The following is a 19,693-nucleotide window of genomic DNA, read 5'->3' as shown; positions in this document are numbered from 1 at the left end:
TGTGTGAGTCTCTATGCAGGACATGGGATGGACACGAGGAGCACGTGGGGCCAGAGCACATTTGCAGCAGGGGTCACTGTGCCAAGCAGTCATGGCTGTCCTGGCTGCCAGGCTAGAATTCCAGACCCGCCTATGGTGGGGGCTCCTGGCACAGGCCGGCAGGAGCCCAGCTGTGACGGTGGTATCTGGGCCAGGCCTACTGCCACCTTGGCCAACGGCCTTGGGGATGTTTAATCTCCCAGGGACACTCCCTGAATGTTCACACTGGACATGGTGCCAGGGTGAGCCTGGCCAGCCAGACCCTGCAGCTGCCCAGCTTCTGCCAAGAAGCTGGTGGCAGTTGTCATGGGGGGGCTGGGGTTGGCCCCACACCTGCTTCGAGGCCTCAGGGTGAACATCCATGTAGTGGGCATTACCTGGAGCCACCAGAAGGTAAGGTGGAGAAAAGTTATCAATGGAGTGGGGTGCACGTAGGAAACAAACGTTTTAAAGAGGCCTGGACTAACTGTGCCTTGCAAGCCCATCTTGCAGATAAGTACAAAGTTTCCTAGCCCAGCGAGTGTCTGCTGGTCTGCTGTCTGCACACAAAGGGCCTGAGGGTACTTGACTACGATGCTTGGTTAATGCTTCGTGGCTCCACTGGACTTAGTGCGAAAATGCTAGGGACTGACCACTGAAGACCTGGCTCTGACTTCTACCATGTCTGGTACATACTAAGTGCTCAAGGAAAGAAAATCAGAAAGCAGCAGACAAGCAGGAGGGGAAGCTTTTAAGCAGAGGAATGAGAATCTTCTAATTAATTCTTTGGCAAGCTGTCCACAGCAGCGAGTCCAGCGCGCAGCAGGGAATGAATCACAGCAGCCCCTTAGCTGAGTACGCCTGACCGTGAGTCTTCATTCATCCACTGTACAAATACTTACTGACTACCTCTGTGTGCCCGGCACTGTGCTGGGCTCCATGGTCTTGTGGACGCGCAAAACCAGACCCAGCCTCCTAGTCATCTAATGCCACAGCTACACCCCCATCCCCTAATTGTTTCCACTCCATCTTGCCGCCACCCACACTGACCCTGCCTCCTATCCCCACTGCCCTGGCTTGGTGGCAAAGAAAGAGAAAGGGTCCAAGGTTGCCCCATATAACGTACCCCGCCCAACCCCAGGTTACTGCTTACTCTAACCCTGAGTCTCACTCTGTCCAGCTGAGCCACAGAATGATGGAAGGTGGGGTGGGGGCGGGGGGTCAGGAACCACTTTCCTGGCATTCTAACTCCACTTCTTGTAAGCTGTGCATCTTCCATGGGTGCCCAGGCCCCAGGCTGGGCAGGCAGGCGCCTCTGATCGCATTACAGAGCTGCTTTCTTTCGGTTCTGTCTCCTGATGCCAATAATGCCTCCAGGCGCCACTGAGGGCCTCTAGGGGCTGCAGGCTCCTGGGTGATCTCAGCAGAAGGCGTTCCTCCCAGACCTTAGGGATACCTCCTGGGCTGGTGCAGGTCCAGGTGGGCACCAGGGGCCAGAAAAAGCCGTCTCTTCTCTTCCTGCCTCTTTCCCTGGCTCTCTGAACAACCTGGAAGCTGCCCTCTGGGGACTCTCTGCCCCCTGTTCACCTGCCCAGAGAGGTTCCAGGAGAGGAGCAGGGCCCAGCCCCCGCCAGCAGTCAGCTGGACTCGGGGGAGGCACACCTGCTCTGTGATAGCCTGCATGTATGTTATCTCCCGTATCAACCACTGCCCAGTGCAGTAGGTGGTATCAGCTCTGTCTCACAGGTTCAGAGAGCTTGAGCCACCTAACCCAGGCACTCAGGATTCAAATCCTTTTTACTCCAAGGAAGCCTCGGCCCTTTTCGCTGCATAAGAAGGGCCCCCTGGCAACGCAGGTCCGTTGTTTCACCAGAATCTTTCCTGTGCAGACGTGCAAGGGGTTCCTACCTCACATCACGTGAGCACACATCCCCTTGCCAGGAATGCCCCCTTCCCTGTTTAGCCAAACTCTAGTCATCCTTCAAGGGTCGGTCAAGCTCCATCCTCCCCTCCTCCAGGAAGCCTTTCCTGACTGCCCAGGCCCTTGGGAACTTCTGCCTCCTCTCAATATCATAGGCATTTCCCACTGTACACCCAATACTTGTCACCAATAAGGATGACGACGGTGACGATAATGATAATAAATGCTATTGAGCACTTTAGAATGTACAAACAACTTTTATGCATGATCTCATTCATCCCCACAACAATATGATAAAATTGGTGCTATTCCTTACATTTCACAAATTAAGAAACTAAAGCTCAGAGGGGCTAAAATTGCCCTAAGACACACAGCCAGAGAGCGGCACTGTCAGAGTTTGAGCCCAAGTAGTCTGCACAGCCTGCCTCTAAGCACCACACCAGACCCCTCCCAGTATGTATACATCACAGCTCATTGAGTGGATTCCTCTCTGTTGCACCATCTTTGCTTCTCTTGCCCCCTTCCTCCCCAACCCCAGCATCACAGGCCTGGCACATGGCCCATACCTCGTAATCAAGAAGTCACACAAAGCCTGTCAGTTCCTTAAGGTCCAGGCCTGTGTCCTGCCCACCTCTGAACATCAGAGCCCAGCATTTGCAGGCTTTAGGGCTGGACCAGATGTTCCACTACCTGATGTGGGAACAGCATGTCTCACCTCCCACTTCCTAGATCAGCTACCGCATGCCTTCTGAGAAACGGAACAGTGCGTGGCACAGGAGCCAGGTCTGGGTGGTGGTTCCTACCACAGCTTTGAGCCTCAGCCGGGGGATGGAGGGTGGCGAGGACTTCTTTTCTCCCAAGCCCAGGTTGCCTGCTCAGTGGGGTCCTCCTCTGCCTCCTGGGCCTGCTTGGTGTCTGGGGCTCTTGGTCTCTGAGGCAGGAGATGCCTATGGAGCAGTAAAAAGGGACTGAGGTCCTGGAGGGTGATCTATGGCTTTGGAGAGAGACCAGGGCTGCATAATGTGCACAAGGGCATTCCAGTCAATATATTGACTTTCTGGAGGGGCCTCTGTAAATACAAGTGGTTCTGGGCCTTGGCTACCTCTGTCTCTTGGGGCTGCTGGGGGCTCTTCAGATGGAACCAGATGGAAAAAAAAATGCAGCCCTTAGGGATCATCCCTTCACCTCTCCCACCCCAAATTTACAGATGGGGAGACCAACCAGGACCCAGAGAGGGAAAAGGACTTGCTCAAGGTCACACAGTAGGAGAAGAACCAGAGCCTCCTAACTCCAAGGCCAAGAGATACTGGACCACCAGGCTCTGAGACTCCTGCTTGCTCTCCACCCTTCTCACTCCCCTGGGGAGGAAGTCTCTGGCTTTGCAGGGTTCTCTCCTGAGGAGGCTGTACCCATAACAATCCCCGAGTGCTCAGTATGTGCCAGGCACCATGCTGAGCACGTTACTGTGCATCAGGTCATACAATCCTCAACACAACCCTATGATGATATTATCATTATTTTCCCCATTTCACAGATAAGCAAACTGAGGCACAACACAGTTAACTGAGCTGCCCAAGGCTGCAGAGTTCATAAGTGGCAATGCTGAGAAGCTATTTTAACCTTTTCAAAATTCTGTTGGCAACGCCAAGCACCCCTCTGTACCCCCAAATGAGGGCCTGCAGAGGAGCTTCTGTAACGTGAGGTGTGTGGTGGTAGAGGGTTTAGTAGAAGTGGTGACAAACGAGCCTTCCTGCTCTCACTGGCTCATGGGACTAACTGGCTGAGGATTCTGTCTTTCCCTTCTTACTGGCTTTGAGGTCTTGGGTCGGGGGGCGTGGCAGAGGGCAAATAAGTACACCTCCCAATCCCGCCACCACCAAAAGAATCTCCACCAGTCCTTCAGAACTATTTTTTTGGGGGGGGGCTCACTCCATTTTTGAGAGCCACAGAGAGAGAATCAAAGAAAAAGAAACATTTTTCTCTTGAGTTGTCCCCTGCCCAGGTCCTATCCCACGGAATCAGAGGTAGCTGAGAGGGCCAGGTACCCCAAGGAACACCTATTCAGTTGAGCCTAGGAAGCCCTGGAATGAAAATATGGCCAAGGGTTGATTCACCAAGGATTGGTGCCCACCCCAAGATGGCGGCCAGAGTGGATGCTGATCAGGCCAAATTCCCAGAGCAACGAGGAGAGGCCCAAGGCTGGACACTCTTGCCCAGGTGCTCCAGCTAGTTAGCCACCCTCTCTTCAGGAAATGCTCTTAGAAAGACCTGAACAGGAGAGACTCGAAGTCTGGTTCATATCACCTCCTCATTCGCTCTTTGCTGTGCTCTTCCCTGCATATACTGCCCATGGCCCTTGTGTGGCACCCGAAACTCTCTAAATGTCATTTAACATTTTCTGGATTGAATATCAGCCTCCTCCATGGACAGTCATCTCCCTGAGGGCTAGGGCCAGGGCTGCTCTGGCTCTGACCTGGGTCCCAGTCCTGTCTCTTCAGCTTCCTAGCTAGGCATCCACCACCCCAGTGGGGTTCCTAGGAGGAAGAAGTGAGGCCCCACATCTAAAAGGGCTTTGTAAACTCTAAATACTATGCACATACATGGGGTTGTGATTTTCCTATAGGTCTCCCTGTTTCTGAATGGCATATCTTATCCCAGAGTCAAGGTGATGGCAGACCTTAGTAGGGACAGAACTGGAAAGCTGGGGAGCCCTTCACCAACAAAGGAGGTGGTAAGGAGAGTGGAGTCCAGTGTGTATGTGTGTGAGCACATGGGTGTGTGCATGTACATGCCCTCCTCCTCTTTCAGTTGCTTACACTAGGAGTCCCAGGCCCCAGCCACGCCTTCCTGAGATATTACTCTCCATTGCAGATGCCGCGACTCAAGCCATGCCCCTGCCCCTTCTCCAACAGAGTCCAGAGGAGACCTGGAGGAGAGGGATGGGAAGAAGTGTGAGTCTGGACAGGTCACAGGGCAGATCCCCAAACCACAGCCCTCTACATTGCTCTGGGCTAACAGGAGCCGACTTCAGGAGACCCAGGACTCAAGACCCCTGCTCTCCTGGGTGTGTCAGCCCACGCTCCTGGGCTGACTGAGGGTCCATCTTTGGCCACTTTTCCTCCCTCTGAAGCACGAGGACCTACCCTCAGGCAGGCCTGTCCCATGTGCCCTCTGCTCCAGAAGCTGACCTCTGCCTTCCCAACTCGAGAACTGGCACCCAGGCAAAACGCTGCTCACAGCCTTCCAACCCATTGTCATCCAGTCAATTCCGAGCTCTGTTGGGTTTTCTTGGCTGTAAGCTTTACGGAAGCAGATCGCCAGGCCTTTCTTCCATGGTGCCACTGGGTGGTTTAAACTGACAACCTTTTGGTTAGCAGACAAGCGCAAACCATTTGTGCCCCCCAGGGCCAACCCTCAGGGCAGGGTAAAATGAGGTCTCCTTAGCACTGAAGGGGACCGATCCTGGGTGCTGCCCTGAAGAGGAATCTCCAACACAATCTAATGGTTGGAGTGTCCCTTGTTCGTGGTGACTCATGGTCCCCCTCACTACACACACCTATTTATACACAAGCACACCCCAGCCGCACCCATATGCATATTGAACGCACCCTCCCACACCCAAACATACAGACTGCCACCCACATCTCACATTCCCATATACAAAAGGCACAACCCTCCTCAGCACACACATCCACTTCTGCACACACCCATGCACACACTCCACCTCCATGCACCTAACACCCCAACACCCCAACCGTCACCTCCCACTACATACTTCCACCTCCGCTCGCCTCCTCAATACCCACTCTCACCCCTCCCACCAACACACACTGCTTAATACGCACTCTCACACCCCCAAGCCTGCCTTCTTCACAAGAAACAAGCGGCGGAGGCAGGGAAGTTGTGAGGGCTGGGGGCAGCCTGTTCTGGGAGGTGAGAAGGGGAGCGGCTAGGCTCCCTCACTAGGCGGTGGGCTGGCTAGGCCGCGGTGTGAGAGCTCCCGGGGCTCCAGCAGAGGGATTTAGCTCGGCTGGCTAGGACAGGGCAGGCAGGTGGCGGGGGACAGGGGGCAGAAGGTGAGCAGAGGACGCAGGGGAGCTGGGAGGCAGAGGGGCGCTGTGCCAAGGCTCCCACGGACACCAAGTAACCACGCGCTGGTGCAGTGGCGCTGAATCAAACCCACAAGCTGCAGCGACGCTAATCAGGCCGCTTTGTGGAAAGGGGTAAATTTGGGAGCTTCCAGCAACTCGCTGCTTTTGGAGAGAAGAAAGAAGAAACAAAGGGGCTGGGGGTGGTGAGCAGGGAGGCGGCTAATAATGCCTGCACTTCGGCAAATGTTTTCGCTGTCACTAGCCTTGGCGATGACCAGGAGCCGGGAGGAAGGGGCGCCGCGAGGAAGGGGCGCGGCGGGGACCTGTGGCTTTCAGCGCTCGGCGGCAGCTGGGCAGCGCGCTCAGCCCGGGTTTCTGCCTGCCCTGCGGGGACACAGCGTCCCCCACCCAACTCAGAGCGGGGACCCGAGGCCAGCCCCGGGATGCCAGTCTTCTCCCAAAAAGCCCAGAGAAGGGGCTCCCCGACCTGTCTCACTAAAATTTGTCCCGCCGTGGCGACATTCCTGTGGCACCTGGCTAAGGACAGGTCCAGAGGGGGCAGGAGGTGGCGCGCCAACCCCAACTTCAGGAGCAAAGCCGAAAAGGTGGAGTGCCGGATTCCCTTGGCCCCCCTGAAACTGCCCTCTCCTTCTACTACCCTAATTACGGTATTTTTAATTTTTCTTTAAAAAAAAAAAAAAGAAACGGAAAAGCACTTGCTTGGTTTCATTTTGCCTTCACAGCTTTAATGACTCCATTTGTGGAAGCTGTTTAGGAAACTGGTGAGGAGGAGAAAGAGGAGGAGGAGGTCGCCAGGAGAAGGGAAAGCGCTGGGCCTCCCTGCCCATTTTCCTCCCTACCCACCATCAAGCCCAGGCAGAGGTTTCCCTCTACTCTCCCCAGTCCAGTTCCAGCACCACAAGCCCCACCTCCCAGCCCAGGACTGTGCCTCTCCTCCCTTTCCTTCAGGCCTCAGTGGGCTGAGCTAACTGCTCTCCATAGGCTTGGGGTGAGGGTCTGGGGGGCTCCCAGGACTGTCCATCAGAACTGCTAACCTTGCTCTCTAAGTGCTTGGAGTGGAGGGGGTCCACTCCTCCCCTAGTCCCATCCCCAAAGTCTAGGCAGTCCGCCACCCTCCTCAGAAGGCATTTGTGGCTATAAGAAGATATGGGAGGCATGCCCCATGTCAGGCCTGGCAGCCAGGAATAGGGTCACCAGAATCTTCCCTACAGGAGAAACTCAACAAAGCAGGAAGGGATGGAAACGAGACCCTAAAGAGTAAAGACACATCCTGTCCCTGACTCTACAAATGGATGTGGAGCTCAAGAATGGTAACAGGGAAGCCCGGCTTGTTATTTGTCTTACCCTGCCCAGGTGGGGCAGCTGCAGAGAAGATGAAGTGCTGGGGGGTCCAAGGGTGGAGCCACCTTCAGGCACCTGCCTGGCCTCAGGGCCTCACCTGGGACCTCTGGCCCTGCCCTGCTCTATCTCCCCTGGGTCCCTGCTCCCAGCTCAACCTTCTTTCCCCCATCCTGCTACAAGTCCCAGTCCATCCTAGCTACCAAACCAAACTAATCTTTAGGTGGTGTCTGATTTCAAGATCTCGACACCTGAAGCTCAGTGGCCAGTCCACACCCCAAGTGCAACCAAGGGCCCAGAGGGCTAGACTGAGGTTTGCAAGGTCTGAGTTCAAGTCTCAGCTCTGCCCCTGAATCCCCAGGGGACCCTGGGCAAGTCAGGGCCTGTCCCAAAGCTTCAACTGCTAAATAAGTGGGTTAGAAAAGGAGGATTTATTTTGACTTACAGAATTCCGTTTAGGGGAAGGAGGAAGAGGAGGAAGAAGTGAGATTACAGACAAAATTCCTCCCATGCAGTGGTACTTCCACTTTAACGAGAAAACCCATTAAGACACACTTGATTTTCTATTTGTTTAAGTGAGATGGGTGTTTGCTATAGTGTGGAGGCAGACAAGAACGGGCATCACACACACACACAGCCTAAGCAGTAAGCAGAGACACAAGAAAAACCCTGATTTTAATTGCACTTTAAAAAGAAGTGTTATCATGACAAATCAGCTCCTTCTCAACCATCCCAGGCAGAAGCCAAAGAAAAGATCATCAAAAGCCCCAGGAAGGACTGAGGGGTGGGGTGGGGGAAGCTTCCCAGGGCCGACTGGCTTTTGAAGTGGCCTCTCCTAGCCAGTCACTTGCTGACATCTCCTTCTCAGCTTCTGGGGTTTTATGGTTCTGGTTTTGATTTTTGCATCATCAAACTTTGTGACTTAAAAAAAAAAATTATCAGTGCTGTAAAGAAAGCTCATTCCCATACTCCTGGGGCTTGGGGGGAGAAAAAGGAGAGAGAATCGCCTTGGGCACCCCCAAGAAAGAGTCCCCTCTGTGAGGATGACTTTCCCCACCTCCCCTAAATCTGAGGCTCATGGCAGAGAGGCAAACACTGCTGTGAGCAGACAGTTCCACGTGGCCTGAATTGGCCTGGCTATTGGACAGGAACCCTGCATACAATACATGTCTGTGACCTGCTGCCAAGTCAAGGCAAGATTTGGGGAAAGCCAACACCCTGGCCTTGGTTCTTCCCACCAGTGAAATGGGACTCTGGAAAAAAAATGAAAGCCACTGGGAAATCTTAACAACGTTGTGAAAGAAAGATGCTGTACCTGTGGCACTGGAGAAAAAGGGCTGTGTGGGAGGGAGGGGCATATTCTTCCTCCCCAAGGTTTCTAAGGGCCACACATTCTGGGCAAAGGGAGGCTGCGGGCGGACCCACCAGCTGGTCCCCCTACAGGCTGGTGGGCAGGCGGTCCCTGGCACACTAAGTAATGAGCACAATTCCAACACCGCTCCACTCGCAAGTGAGAAATCAAAGCCTGGTATTAGAGGCCATTTCTAGCTGGGCACCATTTGTACCCAAATCCACCAAAGCCCTGGGCCTGGGGTTTCTTCTGGGGAAGGTGGGGGCTGGATGCTTGGTTAAGCAGGAAAGGCAGGCCAACCCCTAGCCCTGTCAGCTGAACCCGGAGAACTCTAGGCTAACCAGTCTGGTCTTTCTTCTGCCTGCCCGAGCCCCCACTCCCAGTAACCTCAGTATTCACTCCAGATCCCAAGGCCCTGCTGGTATAAAAACAGCTTCCAAGACCCAACCTTGCCCATGTACCGTTTACAGAGACTTCACCCAACCCTTCAATAACCTCCCCCCAAAACACCCTCAAACCAGAAACCAACAACCTAGCACAGCACCTCCCACACCAACTGCAACCTTTAAAACAAGGCTGGTCATTGAGCAGCCCGCCCCCACCCCCCATCATTACCTTCCAACTTCAAAACGCTGTTTTAAATACCAGAGTCTGCCCAAATCATAATTAACTAGGATCAAATGACTGAGTGTCATAACTTTGCAGAACACGGCTGAAAAAAAGCGGGGGATGTGCTAGAACCAAGCCCTCACTCCTGGGCCGTGGGAATCACTTATTGCAGAGTGAGGGATCTTTGGCTAATGGGGAGGGGGGAGCGGATATCAACATCTCAGCGGAAGGTGCGGCGGGGGGGGGGGGAGCTGCGTCATCTCGTCCACTTTGTGCATCAGCTTTCCTGCCCCATTCTCAGCCTCAACTCACAAGACTTGGCGCAGGATGTCCCACGCCCCCCGCCTCCTATCCACCCTCCCCCGCCCCCCTCTCCGGGGAGCTGAGACGGCCAGCTACCCCGGCCAGCCCACCTGCTTGGGCTGAGCACCAAAGGGATGTTGTGCCCACCGGCTCCCCGGGAAGACGCAGCCCAGACAGCGACGCCTCGCCCAGCTCCACAGCGGGAGAGGGGGGTTAGGGACTTTATTTTAGGAGCCCACCAACCCGGTTAAGGTATCCAGCTCTGTCCATAGGCGAGCGTATCTCGGCTGCTCCAATGAGGGGGAGAATGTCAACGACCCATTTAAACGGAAACTCCGCAGGATACACTACGTACCTCCTCCCCATCCCCCACGAAAAAAAAAAAGAAAGAAAATCCCTCCAGAAACGCGGACCTGCGATCTGGGGGAGAAAGCTGTGTGCCTGGGATTCAACCTTCGTCCTTCAACTATCAAAGCCCTTCAACCCGGCCTCCTCCGGCTGGCCGAAAGGCACCGGCGCTTCCCGTGCGCCCCAGGTCTCTTGCTCTCTCCCTCTAGCCTGCCGACTCGTGTCTGTGAAGCGCGCTGGAGCCCGAGCGAGCCGAGACCGGGAGCAGGAAGTTGCCGGCGAACCGCAGCAAGCGCGCACCTGGCCAGCGCAGCGAGAGCTTTCCTTCGACGCCGCGGCCAGGCGCGCGAGAGCCAGGGGTTCCCTGGAACCAGGTCCTCCCGGAGGCATAGACCCGACTCAGACACCCTGTTCCAGGGAAAAGAAGCTAACGCCTCCAGGAGGGCTCAGAAAGCTTCCGGCTTACTTTAACCACCTGGCCTGCGCCTTCAACAAGGTAGCTGCGCCACCGCCCACTTCGGAGGAGCAGAGAAACCTGCCTTCTAACTTGGACGCTCCTGCGGCTTTCCCTGCGCGCACCGGCGCCGCGAAGGACCATCCCAACTTCGGGCAGAGTGAGCGAAGGGGTCCCCTCGCCCCCTCCCTCTCGCCCAGGCGTTCCCTACCTGCTTGGCTCAGCCTCGGGTGCCAGCAGAGCAGCAACGCTAGCAGCAGCGCGCCCCGCGCTCCGCTCCGGGCCCACATGCTCCCGCCGCCGGGCTCCGGTGCCTCTCCCCCGGGGCTCTCTCCCTGGCCCCAGCCTCGCCGCCGCCGTCTCCGCCGCCGCCGCCTCCTCCTCGCCGTCCTCCCCGGCGCCCGGCCGCGCCAGCCCGTGCCCTCCGTGGGGGCAGCGGCAGCCACGCTGCGCTCAGAGCCGCCCGGCACTCGGAGCGCGATGGGTGTCCGGCGCCCGCTCTCCAGCCAGGCTCCGGAGCGCCCCGCTGCGCGCGGCTCGGGCTCCGGGGCTCCCCGGGCTCCGGCGCCCTGGCCGTGAAGTTGTGCGGCCGAAGGTGAGTGCGCTCAGCGGCGCTCGCAGCGGCCAGCGCCGCCCGGTCTGAGCCCCAGTGCGCGCCCCGCCGCGCCTCGCCGCCACCCGCGGCTCCGGCGCCTTCGCCGGCCCCAGCCGCCTGCCACAATGCCGAGCAGTCCCGCCTGCCGCCCTGGTGAGTCCGCGCCTGAGCAGGACAGCGCGCGGCTGGGCGGGGCCCGGGCCGGCGGGGGCGGAGCCGGCAGGGGAACCTGGAGGGGGGACCCAGCAGCCGACTGGGCGCGGCCTCTGCGGAGCTGGGGGCCCCTCAGGGGGAGTCCGTGCGAGGCGCAGCGCCCGGGCTTTGGAAAACCCGGCCGGTGGAGCAACGCTGGGAGCGGAGTGTGCACAACCTTCGTCTCAAAAAAACGAAGGTAATACAGGTAGTCCCCGATTTACGACCGCGTTCCGTTCCGACTACCCTACCCGTTGCCCTCCAGTCGATTCCGACTTATAGCGACCCTATAAGGCAGAATAGAACTGCCCCATAGGGTTTCTAAGGAGCAGCTGGTGAATTCGAACTGTCCACCTTTTGGTTAGCAGCCAAGCTCTTTACAGCTGCGCCACCAGGGTTCCCCATTCCGACTACTCTGTTGTAAATCGGTTCTGACGTAAGTCGAACACCAATTTTTTTCATTATTATTCCCTTTTATTATCAATGTCTTTATAAATTCCATCTTTGAACATCTGCAAATGAACATCCAGGAATAACAGCAAATTATGAACTGCAACATTGTATGTAGTACATATTACTAAGGATAAGATGTATTTTTTTTGAAAGGTCCTAAGTGCAATTCCTTGTAACTCAAATGCGTCGTAAATCGGGGACTACCTGTACACCTATGCACCATCCTTTGACTCAGCTTTGTCAGCCTTCTCTGCTGGAGCGAGGGACTCTCCCTTTGGGCTCCCTGCTCTGCATTACACTTCATTACTTCTGCATGTGGGGTTCTTGCCACAAAACGACTCCCTGAAGGAGAAAAATCGCAAACATTCAAGCTCTGGTTAAGCTGGGGTTAACAGCTCTGTGAATTTGGGCACGGTTTTGGATGATCCTGATTGGCCCTATTTGTCTGTATGATCCTGGGCAGAGCTGCTGGCCAGGCCCCCTATCAGCCCCCTCAAGCACCCAGATTCCAGGATGTTGTAAACGCCTCCCCCTTCTCCTCCCCCAGGTTACAGTAGGGCAGAGGGTGGAGGTCAGGCACTTTGAGCTCTAATCTAAGCAGACCCAGTGTGAACTTGGACTCTGCCCCATACCTGCTGTGTGACTTGGAACAACTTACTTAACCATTCTGATGCTCCCTTCATTCTCATCTGTAAAATGGAGAATAATGATAATAACTATTTCATAGGGAGTCCTTAGAGGCAAAGATGGTGAGACTGCATCTTACATACTTGGGACACGTTGTCAGGAGGGATCAGTCCCTGGAGAAGGACATCATGCTTGGCAGAGTACAGGGTCAGTGGAAAAGAGGAAGACCCTCAACGAGGTGGATTGACACAGTGGCTGCAACAATGAGCTCAAGCATAACAACTATTGTAAGGATGGCGCAGGACCGGGCAGTGTTTCGTTCTGTTGTGCATAGGGCCTCTATGAGTCGGAACCGACTTGACGGCACCTAACAACAACAACAACAACAAAGGGAGTTGTAGTACTGAATGAAAAAATGTGTGGAAATGGCTTCACAGATGTCAACAATCTATCTTTCTAAGATTCTGCCCTCCCGGCCTGTCTGATTCCTGGGAGAAGTCCTGACCACCAATGGTGGGCCAAGGAGCATGCGGGGCCAGGTGTGGTTTGGTGGATGGATGGCGTCTTGGGACTGAAACCCGGAGACGTCAGAAGGGATGGATCAGCTTGCATTGATCCACTAGAGACCTTACTGTGTGCCAGGCACTGGGTTAGGGACTTCATATGTATCACCTCAGATAATCCTTACAATAGCCTTCTGAGGTAAGTACCATTTGTATTCCCATTTTACAGATGAGAGAACTGAGGCACAGAGATATAAAGCCATCTGCCCAAGATCAGACAGCTCTGAGTAAGTGAGTGAAGGAGCAGGAGAAGGGGGCAGGGGAGATGGGATCTGAAAGAAACCGACTGATCTGAGCTGGGGCCGGATTGGGTTATAAGAAGGAGCCTGTCCTGTTCCTGCCCCTCCGTGGGGGAGGAAGCCTTCTGCCAGCAGCCAGCAGCCAGCAGGAATGCCCCTTCCTCCCAGTCCTGATCTGTTTACTACTTGGGATTTTCTTCCTTCCAGAGCTGGTATCTGGAATCATCCCTCAGATACAGATGTAGTGGGCTGCTTCAGGGAGGGATGAAGGAAGCCAGAGAGAGGTCCAGCCAGGCCCAGGAGCCAGTGGGGGATGGGCTGCAGTAGAACCAAAGTGTACTCAAGGGTGTTACCTAGATTGGGGGAGGGGGTTTGGGGACCACTCCTGCAGGCTGGACAGGGGTTCTGGTTTGTAAGAGTGGGGCAGGGAAGCAGCATAGACTTGTCCCAGCCGTTTCCCTAGAGGCCTGGAGATAAAGGCAGGGACTGCCCAGTGCCCAGTCCCCTCCACCTCTGACACCCCCCACAGGATGGGGTCTGGAGCATCTGGGGGAGGTGGTAGAAGTAGCCAGTCAATCTTCCCAGCCCTCTCTAGCTGGACACCCAGGATTAGGAAGGTGGACATGGGTGGAGTGAGTGGGACTCCTTGGGGAAGGACTTTGCCAACTGTGAAAGGTCCCTGTGGGCAAGGGTGAACAGGCTGTTTTCAGCTTGGCCTGGGGCCGCCCAGGCAGGGCAGTGGGTCAGAGAGTCAATAGCTCATCACACCCAGACAGCTCCACCCATCCAGGTAAGGTCAAGAGCACAGGCTGTCTCCCTGATCTCTGAAGATCAGAAGGCCAGAAGGATATGGAAATTTTTCAAAAAAAAACTCCAATTCCTGGGACTTTGCTGTTAGGCAGAAATTGTACCAGGCAGGCCCTTCTAGTCTAAGAGTCAGATTTCCTGGCTTTGCTTGAGTCCTGGCTGGAGATGGGGGGGGGGGGTGGGAAGAAAGGTGGCCATTCCCCCTCTCCTTCTGCCAGTCCCTGCCCCACTTCTCTCCCCAGCCTGAAAACTCAACTCTTGAAATATGTCCATGGCAGGTACTGGGCCCTGCTTTCCCTCTAGGACTCCAATACTGAGGTGGGGGACTTCCCCCATAACTCTCCTGCCACCCCCTACCCCCACCCCATCCAAGTCTACCTCTCAGAGAATGTGCCTTCTCCAGCCACTGCAGCTAAGCAACCTCCCTGCAGACCTGGTTCTTCTCCAGCCCAGGCATCTCAGAGGCTGGCCCCCAGCTGGTGCGGGGGGTAGGGGGGTGTTCACTCTGCCCTGAGCCCATGCCTTCTCCCAGGGTGGGTGAAAAGTGGGCCAGACCCTGCCCTTGGGATGGCACATTGGAGTAGCTGGATTAAGATTTACCAGGGTATTGCCACAGTGCCATCAGACTCACCACAAAGAGGTCCTGCTGTGAGTTAAGAAAAGGAATTAGGCCGTCAGCTGCTTGAAGGCAGGACCCTGTCTTTCCTGTTCAGCATCATGTACCCAGCACCTAAGATGGTTTCTGGTAATAATGAGGATATAACCAATATTGGTTAAGTGGATACATTAATGGGGAGGGGGGAGAGGGGCTACTGGTCAAAGGGCCTACAGCCCTTGCGCAGTGAGCCCTGGAAGGAGTCTCCCACCTTCCCGCCATTTTCTTGGGATTCTGGGGAGGGGGCTGAGCTGGATGTGGGGGGGTTATGTAATTAGTTGTCATGGTGTCAACTCTGGCTCATGGCAACCCCATGTGTGTCACAGTAGAACTGGGGGCTTTCCATGGTTGATTTTTCAGAAGTAGATATCCAGGCCTTTTCTTCTGATGTGCCTGTAGGTGGTCTCGAACCTCCAACGTTTTGGTTAGCAGTTGTTTGCACAACCCAGGCACTCCTTGTGAAATATAGCTGCTTTGAAATCAGTCCCAGAGCCAGCTCTGACCCTTAGAGAGGGCTGCAGATGCTTCCACGGGCTACCTTTCCCCCCTCCTGTTTCCCCTAAACTTCAGGAGGGTGGGAGTCTGGATCCAAGCTGACTCGGGGCTGCTCTTACCTGCTGGGAGACACTGGGCAGGTTACTCAACGTCTCTAAGCATCAGTTTCCTCAACTGTAAAATAGAAATAATGGTAACTACCCCATAAGATTATGAAGAATACGTATAAAGCCCCCCAGTCTGGCTGAATAAAAGCTACTTGTTTTTCAGTAATGATTTAAAGGCAGCGGCCAGGGGGCTCTGCGGGGAGTGGCGGCGTTGAGTCAGTCACCTTCTAAGCCGGCGCCTCCCTCTCTGGCCGATGCCTGTGTGCTCGCAGGTGCCACTAGGCGGCGCCCGGCAGCTGAAGCCTCCTCGGCAGCTTCAGTCTCGAAGGCGGCTGGTCTGGATGGGAGAAGCCCTCTGGCCACACTCCGCCTAACAGGTCCTGTCTAGGGACCGCCCAAAAGTGGGTCTGGGCCGCAGGGTTGTCAGGGAGAGGAGGCTCCCAGATGACTCGGTTTGCAGGATCTTGGGTGGGAATGAGCTCCTGATCCCTCCCAAGACTCAACCAGTCCAGGACAGACCTAAACGCATGGGCCCTGGGAAGAGGACTAGCCTAAGGATGGAGTCCTTAACTCTTTACCATCGTTAACAATATTACTATAGTTAATGTTGAGTGCTTCATCTGTGCCAGGCACTGTTCTAAATCCTTTATATACCGACAACAACCTTATGAGATAAACCAAAACCAAACCCAGTGCTGTCAAGTCGATTCCGACTCATAGCGACCCTATAGGACAGAGTAGAACTGCCCCATAGGGTTTCCAAGGAGCGCCTCGTGGATTCGAACTGCTGACCCTTTGGTTAGCAGCCGTAGCACTTAACCACTACGCCACCAGGGTTACCACCTTATGAGATAGGTCCTGTTAATACCCCTATTTAGCAGACGAGGGGACTGAGGCACAGAACCCAAAGTCATACACAGCTAGTAAACAGTGCAGTGGAGATTCAAGTTCACACAAAATGGATCTCAAGTTTGTACTCTTTTTTTTTTTTTAGATTGAGACAGAATTCAGGTAACATTTTAACCATTTTAAAGTGTACAATTCACTGGTTTCTAGTACATTCACAAGGTTGTACAACCATCACCAATATCTAATTCCAGAGGATTTTCCTCACCCCAAAAGGAAATCCCCTACCCATTAGTCACTCCCCATTCCCTCCTCCTTTCAGCCGATGGCAACTACTAATCCACCTTCTGTCTCTGTAGATGTGCCTATTCGGGGCATTTCATATAAATGGAGTCATAGAATATATGGCCTTTTCTGTCAGGCTTCCTTCCTTAGTACAAGGTTTTACAGGCTCATCCAGTTTTTTTTTTTTTTTTATCAGCACTTTATTCCTTACCATAGCTGAACACTACTCCATCCCATGGTTATAGCACATTTTGTTTATCCATTCATCAGTTGAGGGACATCTGGGTTGTTTTCACTTTTGGGCTATTATGAATATGCTATCAACATCTGTGTACAAATTTTTATGTAAACATGTTTTCAATTCTCTTGGGTATATTTGTAGGGTATATTTCGTTAAAAAAACCAAAACCAAACCCACTGCCGTCGAGTCGATTCCAACTCAATATCAACCCTATAGGACAGAGTAGAACTGCCTGACAGAGTTTCCAGGGAGTGCCTGGTGCATTCGAACTGCTGACCTCTTGATTAGCAGCCGTAGCACTTAATCACTACTCCACCAGGGTTTCCATTTGTAGGTTAACCTCTACAAAATACTGTGACACCCTCCTTCTCTTATGCCTCCACTCCCCGCTTGTCTTTTCTCAGTCCCTCTTCCCCCACCAGGGCCTTCTCATTGGTGTTCCGGCAGCATAAGCAGTGATTAGGACCACAAGGAGTCCCTGGGTTGTGAAAACAGCTAATGTGCTCTGCTGCTTACCTAAAGGTTAGAGATTCAAGTCTACCCAGAGGTGCCTTGGAAGAAAGGCCTGGTGACCTACTTCTGAAAAATCAACCGTTGAAACACCTTGTGGAGCACAGTCCTACTCGGGCACAGCAGGAGTCACGATGTGTCAGCATCAACTCAATGGCAACTGGTTTAGGTACACAACCCTTGGGTTCGGGCCCATCTGGGTTCACATCCTGGCTCTGTCTCGGACAATTTACTCATTGTCTCTAAAACCACTTCAGATTCTCAACTGCATTTGCACAACAATGTGCCAACCTCAGAGAACTGTTGAAGGAAGAGGAGAAAATATGTGTGAAGCACTTAGCACCCTTGGTAATCCTATTGTTATCATTATTACTGCCAAGCTGTCTACCTTCACTATTTCCTGGGCCCTTATTCTGTTAACTATGAGGCAAGGGAAGTGAGGGGCTAATGGAGTCCCTTTAGCTGGGAACATATAAAGGAACTATTCATTTGACCTTCCCTGGCAGGGACTTTGACACTCATTACCATTTATTCGTTTGTTCCTTCTCCCTCAGCCAGCATTTGCAAACCGCCCTCTTTGTGTGGCCTGGTTCTGGGGCTGCAGAATCAGGAACGAGGGGGGCTAGACTGTGACCATGCAGGGCTTTTGGGCAGGGCCAGCTTCATGGGCTTTCACTGTGCGATAGCACAGAACCTGCACTGGGCTTAACGCTCTGCCGTGTCTATCTCCAGATTCTTTAGTTGTTGTTGTAATGTTAATTTAAAAAAAAAAAGATAGTTTTAGATTTATGAAAAAAATTGAGGTGTAGTACAGAGAGTTCTCCTATACCCAACACCCAGTTTCTCTATTATTAACATCTTACATTAGCATGGTACATTTGTTGCAATTAATGAACCAATATTGATTCATTATTATTAACTAAAGTTAATTCAGATTTCTGCAGCTTTTCCCTAATGTCTTTTCTGCTCCAGGATCTCATGGAGGATCCCACATTGCATTTAGTAGTCATGACTCCATAGGCTCCTCTCGGCTCTGACAGTTTCTCAGACTTTCCTTGTTTTTGATGACCTTGGCAGTTATGAGGATTATTGGTCTGGTATTTTGTAGATTTGTCCATTTCAAGACTCTCAATACTTTTTGAATAAGGAGCCCTGCATTTTCATTTTGCACTGTTCTTGTGGTGTGCCGTCGAGTCAATTCTGACTCATAGCAATCCTAGATTAAAGACTAGAACTTTCCCATAGGGTTTCCTAGGCTGTAATCTTTATGTGAGCAGATAACCAGGTTTTTTCTCCCGAGGAGCCGCTGGGTGGGTTCGAACTGCTGACCTTTCTGTTAGCAGTCAAGCTCTTTACCATTTGCACCATCAGGGCTACCTTTTTTGTACTGGTCCCACAAATTATGTAACTGGCCTTGCTTACGTGTTGTGGGGCAGAGAAAAGGCAGATCAGCAGGGATGGAATGACAGCTGACTGGCTGGCAGATCTCAGTACTGCCTGCAGGGCATTACGTGCTCTGAAGAAGGAGACCTGGAAGCTAGACCTGAGTGAGAAGGAAGTCATAAACACAAAAGGGACTCAGGAGGACTCTCCAGGCAGAAGGAACAGCATGAGTCAGGAGCGTGGGCAGCGTATTCAGGAAATAGCCAGGTACTGGTCTTTCCACTTAGAGTCCCTGGGTGGTGCAAACGGTTAACGTGCTCAGCTGCTATCCAAAGTTTGAGTCCACCCAGCATCACCTCAGAAGAAAGGACTGTCAATCTACTTTCAAAAAAAAGAGGCACTGAAAACCCTATGGAGCACAGCTCTACTCTGACACACATGGCATCACCGTGAGTAGAGTCAGCTCCATGGCAACTGGTTTGGCCCTTCCCCTTAAAAGCACATCCGCCAGGGGAAGAAGTGGCAGAGAAGGCAGGTGGGGAAATCTCCCGGTGAAGGCTGGGGCTGCTCTGCTAGAGACAAGATTTGATTTTTTAGGAAATGGGGAGCCATGGGTGCTAACTGAGCTGGAGAGAAGCTTTATCTGAGCTGTGCTGGGGGGCGTATTTTGGGCTGTGGTGGCAGGGCAGGCTGAGAAGGATGGTGTGGGGGCAGGATTGCCACTACATGGCCCTGGGCAATGAGACCCTGACTCAGGGCTGGAGAGGGTGGGGGTTTGGGTCCTACTGAGGCAGAAAGAGGTCTGTGGACTTTGAGCCTCATTGAGTATGGAGATAGGGAGAGAGGTGGAGCTGGGAGCTAGAAGGAGAAGAGGGAAGAGCATTGAAATGGCAGAAGTAGTGAAATGTGGAGGAGGAGGTGGGGAGAAGATGGTGAATCTGGGTTTGGATGTGGCAAGTTGGAGGTGCTGTTGACTTCCCGGCATACAGCTCCAAACACAGGACTGACTGGTGCTTGCACGAGTGGTCATCATCTTAAAAAACAACAATTCTAGCTAACGTATACTGAGCAATTACAGAGAGCCACCATGCCAAGGGTTTTACAGGAACTAGTTCATTTAGTCTCCAAAATAACCCACCAGGTAGATGCTGTCATTATCCTCATTTTGAAAATGGAGAAACTGAGGCTCAGGTTTCAACATTGAGCTAGAGAGAGAGGCAGGATTCAAACCCAGGCAGCCT

General features: G+C 53.5%; 1 protein-coding gene across 2 annotated transcripts in view; it reads right to left on the bottom strand.

Annotated features, from left to right (window-relative positions):
- UNC5B (unc-5 netrin receptor B) overlaps window positions 1-11,097 on the bottom strand; it is a 98,389-nt gene extending 87,292 nt beyond the window's left edge. The window contains exon 1 of one of the 2 annotated variants that reach the window (XM_064269672.1): window positions 10,666-11,097. In XM_064269672.1, the coding sequence (XP_064125742.1) occupies window positions 10,666-10,744 (79 nt within the window). In that variant the 5' untranslated portion in view covers window positions 10,745-11,097. The remainder of the gene's footprint in view (window positions 1-10,665) is intronic. The other variant, XM_064269671.1, reaches the window with a different exon arrangement.
- Between the last annotated feature and the right edge of the window lie 8,596 nt (window positions 11,098-19,693).

Source organism: Loxodonta africana, chromosome 16 (genome assembly GCF_030014295.1).
Source record: "Loxodonta africana isolate mLoxAfr1 chromosome 16, mLoxAfr1.hap2, whole genome shotgun sequence".
Lineage (NCBI taxonomy): Eukaryota > Metazoa > Chordata > Mammalia > Proboscidea > Elephantidae > Loxodonta > Loxodonta africana.
The sequence above is the reverse complement of the archived record's forward strand: the minus strand, read 5'-3'. Positions and strand labels throughout refer to the sequence as shown.